Genomic DNA, 10,744 nt, shown 5'->3' with positions numbered 1-10,744 from the left:
ATTCATTTAAGGCATCTAATGGAAGGAGAAAAAGTACAATCCAGATTCTCAACTAATAAAATAAAATATTTAAGAATTTTAATGCAAGCCAGGAAACCAAAATCCAGGGGGCTTTCATGTGATTTTTTATCTAGGCGTAAGAGAAAGAATAGAGAAAGAGTGAGAGAAAGAATGATAATTTGATTATAGCTTCTATTATTGAGACTCACTTCTCCTTCTCCTTCTCCTTCTCCTTCTCCTTCTCCTTCTCCTTCTCCTTCTTCATTTATTTTTTGGTACTGGGAAAAAAACTCAGGACCTTGTGCTTGTCAGGCAGGCGCTGTGCCACTGAGCTATATCCCCAGCCTGAGACTCATTTTAAAGGCAACTTCTGAGTACCATGATTCTGCATCTTTGTTTTTATGTTACAGAATTAATGTCAAGTCTGCTACTCTATTATTTTTGTCACTGAATTCATTTTTTTATTCATAAACATATGCATCACAGAGGCAAAATGAAAAATAAGTTGCCAGTGTACAAGTAGTTCACCATAAACCTGTCTGCCTGTGTGTGTGTGTGTGTGTGTGTGTGTGTGTGTGTGTTTTGCTGAGAATATAACCCAGGGCCTTGCACAAGCTAAGCAAGTGCCATACCACTGAGCTACATCCCCAGTTTGTGTCTCTCTTCTTGCTAGCATCCTTGTTCTGATATTGCTTTGTAAATTCCCAGAGTTTTGTTAGTTTAGTTATCAGTTTTCTGTATTTCTGCACTTACAGCTGAGTTTTGCTGGAGAAAATGATACAATCCTGCTTATCAACTTTTTTCTCTCTGGGACAAGGTTGGGGAAGTGAAGTATCCAGTGCCTCCTGGAACCTGAGATGCTATGAGACTACATGAACACGGTGCAGTGTCTTCCTTATCAATACTGAAATCTATGGTGAAGACACCACACTTCCAACTGGGATAACTTAATTAGCTGTCAAAGTTAGTAAAATATGCCCAGTCTGTCTTGAATTGATTCAGGGTCAAAGACAGAAAGGAAAAAGATTAAATAAAATCTCTAGTTTTCACAGAGTATGGTAGGATATTCAACATACCCCAGTTACAAATTAATTAGGAACTTTAACCCAGGTTTCTCCTAGAGCCTAAGGGACCATAGGGCCTGGAACAAGTGAGATATGGGTAGCTGATATATCTCTACCTCTCCTACTTTATAGTCTTATGCTTCCATGAGTTCTTAAAGTACCTTCATGTTATCTACATGTATGCATGTCTAGTTCCATGTTCCTTTCCCCTCTGTTACTAATTTCATCCCCTCCATCCTCAAATTGCACAACCCAGTCTTGACGCCAGCATGCTGAGATGAGCCTATGCCAAGTGAGTGCCTTCAATATTCGATCTCCTCCCACCACTGGCTTCAGACCCTGGGTCCCACTTGAATCTTTATTGCCTCTTCTTCTTCCATCACCTCCTACTTTAAATATTCCCCCCTCTCTCCTGTATTTCATCTTTCCCTCTGAAAATAGCAGACTATAGCTGCTCATGTATCTTATTCTTAGAGCACATCACTCTCAAATTCTCCCTTTGCTAAAGAAACCACTACATTTTCCTTACTTCCTTAAAACATTAATATTTGAACCCTACTCCCTAGCTCTGACCTTAACTCTGACCCTACATCATGTATAGAGAAAAAACTGATATGAATTAGTGACTTCCTTGCTTTGTTTTCTAAAAGGAAAACACTTTACCTTGACTTTCTGATGACTGTCTACTTCTGTGAAATCCTCTAATACCTTACTTCTATATTGTCAATCTCTAATGATTTGTTGAACTTTTAGAACTTTCTTTTTTATCTATATTCATGGATTCAATTCCTGTAACTGCCCTCCAGATATTCCCCAGTGTGGTAACCTAGGCTTTCTTCTTGTTTCAATTTGCAAAATCTTCGGAAACACTTTACACTTTTCAGTTTTTCTGCAGTTACAGTCTCATATAAATTTTATATTGATCCTCAAACTTCTCAGTAAAGTCATAACTTTGGGTTACACAGACTTTTATTTTAAAAAGTTTATTTTAATGTTTTTAGCAGTACCGGGGATGGAACCAGGGTCTTTTACATGGTACACAAGCACAATACCACTCAATTGCACTCTAAGACCCCCACCCTATTTCCTTTAAAAATTTTTCTCTGAGACAGAGTCTCACAGAGAAGCCCAAGCTTGGCTCAAACTCGTGATTGCTTCAATCTCCTCTGTAGCTAGGATTGCAGAGTACACCTCCCTGCCTGGCTGTACAGGTGTTTTAAGCTTAATAAATTTAAAAATAAGTTCCCTGTCTTTACATTCACTGTTTCACCTCTACCTGCATTTCTATCCCAGTTTGTGTTATCACCCATTCAGTCAGTCACCTACAAACACTACCTTCAGTTGTCCAGGTTGTACATGGAAAAAGGAGGCCCAAGTCACTGGGCTGGAGCAGAGGCTGTCAAGGTCTTAGGGAAAGGGCCAAATAAGCTTTAAGCTTTGTCTAACAGATGCTATCTGATATGGTTACCTCGACTGCTCTCATCCAAAAGCATCATAGATAGTATATAAACAAATGAGAGTAGCTGGTTTCCACAAAAACCTGATTCCTAAAGACAGATGCAATTTGCTGTCCTCTGAGTTACAGCTGGGACACTGAAACTGAAATCTATAGTCTCTTCTATAGAGGTGAACCATGGGCCCATAGGGAAACCACACATGTGGCTATTAGAAGGAAAGATTTCCTTAAGTTGCTAGCCCTACATGGAATCATCACATCATCTCCCTCTCATTATCCAAATACAGCTTAAATATACACTCTGTCCAAATTCACTATCTTCAAGTGCAGTCTTTGAGGAATATTTCATAGGCCGCCTTAGGTGATTTATGTGGTAAAATCCTACACACACAATTACGTCCCTGAAATTCAAATCAAATTGTAACACCAAATCACACAAAAGAAAAAAAAATATAATCTACACAAAGCATACATGACCTGAATTCCGTCACTCATCTTGCACCAATCCTGTCTCTTGAGCTTTGCACTGGGGCAACACTGAACAACTCACAGTCCGGGAACACACATCTGCTTTCCTGCTATCATCTCTACCTTTACTATCTTCCTTCAAAAACCATGTTCCTACTCCAAAACTAGACTCAACTGTCATATTTTTATGACTATTTCACTTTTTTTTCCCACAACTGACAGAATTAGTCCTACTTTTTAGCAAATTCTTAAGCTTATACACAGCAGAAATTAAATATAGTATGCTGCGATAGGGTCAGTCTGCCTGCAGCACATTTGTCTTCCCGTACTAGGCCACATAAGGACAAAAATTGTATTTGAGCCCTCTGTGCTTCTGCATTGTTTGGCCTGAGGCCTAGCACACAGTCAGTTCTCAGTGTTCACCAAGTGGAAATGACTTCAATTCTTCTGAAGACTGAAATCTAAAGGCAGCTATTCTTTGAAGATGCTTCCCAGAAAGGTCAGAAATACTGAGATGCTTGTATTCTAAATGCAGAAAGAACTTCCTGATTATTACCAACCCTGGATGGAAATTGCCAACAAACTTCCTTACTTGATCGAGAGTCACCAGCTTCGCACTTGTGTGAACAGGGTAAGTGTATTTTTCTCGCTCTTCTTTGGAGCTCTGTCTTTCTGCCTTGTTTCTATCTCCACACACTGTCCTTTCTCAGCCGTGTGGAAGTGAGACGGGTGACCCGGGGAACTGGTCCTGGCCACAGGGCTTGTCAACACCTCCATCTTGGCTTTCCTAAAAACACAACGCATCCTTCCTGATTGTGTTTTTCCCTAAAGCTTCCTGAGCTTGCATGAACAATGCCTGGAACCTACTAAGCACTCATGAAGTGTTTGTCTATAAAATCTGGCTGAGAAGTGAAAATAAGTTAATGGAAAGGTGTGGCGTGGGAAAAGTAAAGGATGGAAAATTTCAGGGGCCTCATTCTACATCACTGGTCAGTGCCCTGCTGCCCATCTGGGAGTCTCTCCTGGTCTTCTCATGAGTCTCATGGGACATAGGATTCAAAAGAACTTCCAAGTCATAAAGTCATGGTTCACCGTGGGTGCTGTGGAGGACATTATCTCTGCAAATGTCATATAGGCACTTAGGTACAGTTATGTATATAATGAGCAGTGTATGATAAAACAAATAATTTGTCTAAGAGTAGGTAAGGAACAGTGAAACTTCTTGGTCCCGGGAAAACTGAAATTACTTTTAAAGGGCAATTTCTTCATTTTTTCACTTAATAATTATGTCACCCTAAATTAAGTAAACTTGGAATTTCACTTCTTTAAAAAATGGGAGAAGTTCTGGTCTCACAGCATTGTTGTGATGACCGATGACTTCTGAAAAGGCTGTCTCACAGTGCCCGTCAGCGTTCAGCATGGGTCTATTGCTTCCTTCTTTCCTGCTCTGCAACTGCTGTAATCAGGCCATAGAGTTTCAGGGCTGCAATTTCAAAGGGTTTCCCACCCTTCAGAACTCTTCTTTGCTGATGTTCATGTTTAGTAGCTGTTACTACAAATTCCCTTCAAATACTCATCAAATGCTTGCTCTGTACAAGGTACAAGATTAGAACCCTATAAAAAAGAATAGGATTCTCTTCAGTATCTGTGAAGATGTCAAATGAAACCTAGTAATTCCTTTGCCTGTTCCATAAAAGTTTTCACTGATGTGACCAAATAAATACAGAAAGAAGAAGAAAGAAAAATATGTGTGAGTACAGGAAACTATAAAGGATAGAGTAAAAAATTTAAGACTTCCAGGCCATATTAAGCAGACTGTGTATCAGATTCACAAAGAAGTTTCTAGTACCCATATCAAGCATTCAAACAAAGCAAAAGTAGACTCCCACTGACCCTGCTTTCCCATCCCAGTAAAACTAGAAAAAGGAAGCAGAGTAGCCTGAGACAGTGGGCAGCTGGGCAGAGTAGAATTCATTCGTGAACTGTGTGGTCCTTAGCACCAAGCTTTCCTCAGACTTTATCTGATTAAATTGCCATAATAAAGGGAGGGGCTAGTTCAGCTGGAGTTCCTCATTGTGCAGCATTGAAACCAATCACTTAGCATTTGTGTTAGGTTCAACGGTGTCTCTCTAAAATCAACACTCACACTTGTAGAAATAACCTTATTTAGGAATAGAGTCTTCGCAGATGTGCTTAAGAGAACATGAATTTATACTGGTTCACAATGTATTGTGAATCTAATAGGACTGTTTTCCTATATAGACACAGAGACATACACAGCCAAAGACATCACGTGAGGTGTGGGGAAAGGACTGTGATTGCTAATGAACTGATTACTGATGGTCGGCTTATGATCCCCGGCCGTGCTGAGGGCACTGGTGCGGGGTGTGGGAGGCTCGCCCGAGGATGGTTACCATCAGCTGAGAGACAGAAATGGAAAGGGATAATGAATTTCTCCTGTTGGTCTGATTATGTGCTTGGTTTGAATAAAAGGTGATTGAGACGAGTGATCGGGGCCACAGTCTCAGAGGCTGTAAGCCCCCTGATCCCAGACTTTTGCCTCTCCTGTTTTTCTTATCTCTTTTACGTTTTCATCTGCTGGAACCTTGTTCTCAGGACCTGTCACCGCAGTTAATACCAACAAAAAACAAAGAGGTTTGGGATGAAACTCAGTGTGAAGTCCCTGGGTTGAACTCTCAGCATTGTAAAAATATTCTGGCCAAGGCAGAGAGGGCTCCAGCTGCTCAAGATGCTAAACGCAAAGGAGGTCAAAGGGGAAACAGTGGCCCGGGGCCCTGATATCATGGAGACCAAGAAGGTAGATCCTCTGTTTGAAAAAGAAGCCTCAGAATATTGTCACCCAGCCCCAAAGTTACCCACCCACTGCTGACAGTGTCCCTGCGGCTCACCAGCTCACACGAGCCTTAGACCATACCACAGCTACTCAGATGGTTAAGAGCAGCCCAGAGACAGTGCCAGAAACAGACAGCAATGCTGGTCGTGGCTGAGGATAAGTTGTTGGTGAAGAAGACGTCCCCTAAGAGGCTCCAGTTCCTTCGAGCAGGGGGTGCTACTATCACCACCATGGTGGAGAAAAAGGCTCAGCAGGAGGTGACTGTGAGTGAAGCCAGTCCCATCCAGCCTGCCCTGTATTGAAGGATGGGTGTGTGTGTGTTCCTGTATCATCAAGGGGAGGCCCACACTGATATCTCCTCACAGAGGGACTAGAAAGGTATGTACCACTGTCACCTTCACGCAGCTTCTGTTCTAGGCCAGAGAACACTGTCTCCACCTACTGTAATATCAGACACGGTTACCTGGTCCCCAGAGAATCAGTATCCTGGGACCAAAACTGTGGCTTGCATTGCAAGCTGGAAAAAGCAGAGGCTAAAGCACTCACTAGTAAGCTGGGTGTGGTGGCACAGGCCTGTAATCCCAGCACTCAGGAGGCTGAGGCGGGAGGATCATTGTGAGTTCGAGGCCAGCCTGGGCTACAAAGTGAGCTCAAGTTCAGCCTGAACTGCATAGTGAGGCCCTGTCTCAAAAGACAAAAAAAAAAGAAAGAAAAAGAACTAACTAGTAAACTGGGTAGACTTTCCTATAGGTAAAAATAATAAAAAGTCCTTAGAAATGCTTTAAGGATGTGTAGAAACAGCAACATTTTCTCATTGGTGGTGATAATGTAAATAGTACAGCCACTTTGGAAGATAGCTTAATAAATTCTTGTAAAGCTAAACATAGACAGCATAGAAACCAGCATTAGCATTCCTAAGTATTTATTTAAGTAAATTAAAATTTTATGTTCACAGTAAAACATGTATGTGAAATATTGATAACCAAAATAAAAATAAAAACTTGAAACAACTCAAATATCCCTCAACAAAGGAATGGACAAATTAAACTAAAGCCGTGCTATATAATGAAACACTATTTAGTGATATAAGTAAATGACCTATTGATTTGCATAACTGCCCAAATGAACCTTAAATGCATTAAGGTAAATTAAACATTTCAGACTCAATGCTACATAGTGTATGTTTCTATTAAGATGGCATTCTTGGTGCAACTACCATCGCAAAAATTAGATCAATGGTCACCTGTGATTGGTGAGGACAGAGTAGCTCATTACAAAGAGATATACAGGGGACTTCTTGGCAGGGGCTGAGGTGGTACACACAGAACTCTACACATCCAAGACCCACAGAATTGTGCATTATAAAAAATGAACTTACATGTACATAAATTTTAAATACAAATCAGAATTTTGATATATCCTCAGATGGAATGAAGACTTAAAAATGAATTTAACTGGACTCTGGAAGTATTGGCATACTTCAAGCAAGAGAAGAGAGGGGAGAGGGTGATTGGAAGAGATATCTGACTATAAGTAAGGCTAAAGAAAAGATGAACTATACAAATATCACTGGACTCTGGTTGTAAGCTACTTTCCATGCGATAGAGGTTCACAATTTTGAAACTTCTTTCCATAATGTCCTTGGGTTGAACCAATAGGTAAATGAATGTAGATGGTGTTTCACCATGAGAAAGGAAGGTTACAGGTTAACAAGGAGGTAGAGAGACTAGAGCTAACCTGTGATGCCAGATGAGAGCCAGAACTAGAAGAATGAAGTCATGTTTAGCTTTACATATTATGAATATGTACAGATTATAGATTTGCATGTATATAATCTTACACACACACAATTTTCCAGTGTTGCCCACTGAGAGGATCTAAGAGTAATGTCATCAAGGAATAATGAGAACACTCAGTGATCAGATATATATCCCCTCTGACCAAAAGAATCAGGGCTCCCTACTTATACATCTGGGAAAGTACAAGAGAACCCCACAACATCTTGTCCTGCCAGAAAGAAAGGGAGTCTTCAATAAAGGTTGGTGGTGTGTCAAATGGAATGCAGAAGAAAACCTAACAGCTACCAGGAGCTGGGTTAAACGATTTGTGTAAGCCGGTAAACATGCCAGTGCACACACTGATTATAAATGAAAGTAAATAAATCTGTTCATCCTGATATTACTAAGAGTCAATGAAGGAGTATTTATAAAGTTTGAGGAAGAAGAGCTTACAGAATATAGAGTTGTTTTGTCCATCGCTGAGGATAAAATCACATGTTATTACTCATGTCAACAGTAAGAAAGTATGCCTGTCTTTGTTTCAATTGCATAGGAATTATTCTAATAAAACAAACACAAATCAAATAAAGAAATTAGGAAAGGGAAATGGCTATCTTAGAAACATTCTGAAATGATAAAATCCATAAATTCTATGACTAATTCTAAACAGTCACTGATAATGTGACTGTGATAAAAGAAAAAGAATCACTGCACTAAGGTGTATGTGCATGCATGTATTTGCATACTTATATTCCTGAGACCTTTGTTAATGTGATAAAACTAAAATTTCTTGGCACTTTTTTTTGGCAGGACTGGTGATTGAAACCAGGGCTTCAGGCGAATGAGGCAAGTGCTCTGTCACATCATATTTCTTTTAAACAAAACTTAAAACACAGTCAAGTGAGAGCTGTAAAACCATCTTGACAATCCTCTATTTTGTGTTATAGAGCAAATGAACAAGAAAAATAGTGTACCTGTAATAACAAGGTAAAAAGTTTGCCTTACCAGTTATCAGGATATACTATAAACTATACATATTGAGACCAGATGGTATTATTGGGGCAGCAATAAACAAAGGGAACCTAAAAAATTAATACAGAAGCTACATAAAGACCTAAGTATCTAAAGAGACTTAAGCCATGACAGAGAAGAAGTAATAAAGCAACGGGGATGAAAGGCCTCAATAGAAAGGCACTGATGGAGCCAGAAAAGATTGATCTGTGACTTGTACCACAAATTAAATTCATTACAGATGTATTAAGAACTTAAATGTAAATACAAAATTTGTGGAACTTTTAGAAGGAAATTTAGGGAACTGTATTCCTGTATTGGAACTAAAGAACTCCCTAACAAAACATGCAATTAGTATGTTTTTAGGATAAACTTGATACCATTCAAATGGTACATTTATTCATCAAAACAGCCCAAAAGAAAAGGAAAAATGCAAGCCACAAAGTTAGAAAAAATACTATCAGATATGAAGCTGAAAAATAAAGAGGAGATTTGTATCCTGAAAATAGGAAGTTCTAGAAGTCAATATGGAAGGCAGTAAGAGACAGAGACAGACAACAAAGAGAAAAATCACACACCTTTGTTTCCCACACTGACTCCAGAAAGTGCTAAAATGTTAGCTGAGCATTATCAAGGAGGACAAGGGTTCAGCTGGTGTAGTATCTTTTTATCTTTTCATTGTGATATAAACCTGCAATTTCTGGTTGTAGTCTAATACTACTTATAATAATTAATCAGTTTTAATATCCTGTCATAAGGGACAAGTAATTGTATGTTTATAAATTATTATAGCCTTATGTGCTATTATACAATTTTCTAGTAACACTGTAGCAAAAATGTACATGTAGACAGACACGCAAACACACCTTATCATTTGATAGCTGTACATTTTTCATTTATTGAACAGATATATTATGGAAATTTAAGGTTTCTTCTTCACTATCTTGGCACTAATAATTTAGAACAACTTGCGAGGAGTAAAATGTGGTCAACATTTTATATTCATTTTTGAAAAAAGTGTTAATAATAAACTCTCTAGCCAGGCATGGTGGTGCACGCCTGTAATCCCAGCATTCGGGAGGCTGAGGCAGGAGCGTTGTTGCGAGTTTGAGGCCAGCCTGGGCTACAAGTAAGCTCAAGGCCAGCCTGAACTGCATAGTGAGACCCTGTCTCAAAAACATAAAAAAAAATAATAATAATAATTAAAAAAAAAAAACCACTCTCTAATTATACATCTTTTCAGTGTGCCCAAAGACAACACAAATAATGTTTAGGTAATACTCAAAATAATTTATAAAATGCAAACAATAAGCTAAGAAGAACTTAGAACACTTACATCCAGGATTCAGATCCACGATCCAGAATGTGATTCACCAAGTCAATAAAATGAATGTGGCAGGAATATCTAATTTTTAAGGCTTTAAAAGAGGCACTGTAGAGCATTTCCGTATTTTTCCTATTGGGGGGAAATATCAGGACTAGGACTCACTCTCTCCTTATTTCACCTTCGAATAGAAAAAAAAGAATGTTCCTCTACAAAAGTTTCGGTTTGCCTTTTTAATCTCTTCAGGTGTTTCTTAACTCTACGTTCACTTGGCGAGGTGTGGTAGAGGTCAATTACTGTGGAATGCACAGGCAGGCTCCGGAAAAATGTGTCTCTGTAACCAAGGGGAACATTTAACTTGGGTGTATTTGTTCATATATATATATATATTTTTTTGTTTGTTTGTTTGTTTTTCTCCGGTACCGGGAACCAAACTCACGACCTTGCGCTTGCCAGGCAGGCGCTTTTGCCGCTGAGCTAAATCCCCAGCCCTGTTCATATTTGATTATTCTGGGAGAGCGCGTCGCTATGTACTTCTGGTGGTCCTGGAACTCACTAAGTAACTATGTAGCCCAGGCTGGGAACTCGCAGGATCCGCCTGCCTCAGCCTCATCTTGCGCTGAGAATTTACATTAAGGCTGCCCTGTAGGTAGCCGTGGCTACGTAGCACTTGAATTGTGGCAGGAATACTTAATTATGAAGACTTTAAAAGAGCCACTATAGAGCATTTCCGTATTTTTCATATTATTTACTGTTGATTGATTTTGTTATATGACCTGAAAATACATT

The 10,744-nt window shown here is 39.4% G+C and overlaps 1 protein-coding gene across 1 annotated transcript in view; it reads left to right on the top strand.

Annotated features, from left to right (window-relative positions):
• The window catches only part of Ido2 (indoleamine 2,3-dioxygenase 2), a gene marked incomplete in the record, with an annotated part of 44,453 nt that overhangs the window by 9,249 nt on the left and 24,460 nt on the right, over positions 1–10,744 (top strand). The window contains 1 exon segment of the mRNA XM_013507732.1: positions 3,524–3,619. Within this exon segment, the coding sequence (XP_013363186.1) occupies positions 3,524–3,619 (96 nt within the window).

The sequence above is a fragment of the Chinchilla lanigera genome, unplaced genomic scaffold (assembly GCF_000276665.1).
Source record: "Chinchilla lanigera isolate Chin_1 unplaced genomic scaffold, ChiLan1.0 scaffold00135, whole genome shotgun sequence".
Taxonomy (NCBI): Eukaryota; Metazoa; Chordata; class Mammalia; order Rodentia; family Chinchillidae; genus Chinchilla; species Chinchilla lanigera.
The sequence above is the reverse complement of the archived record's forward strand: the minus strand, read 5'-3'. Positions and strand labels throughout refer to the sequence as shown.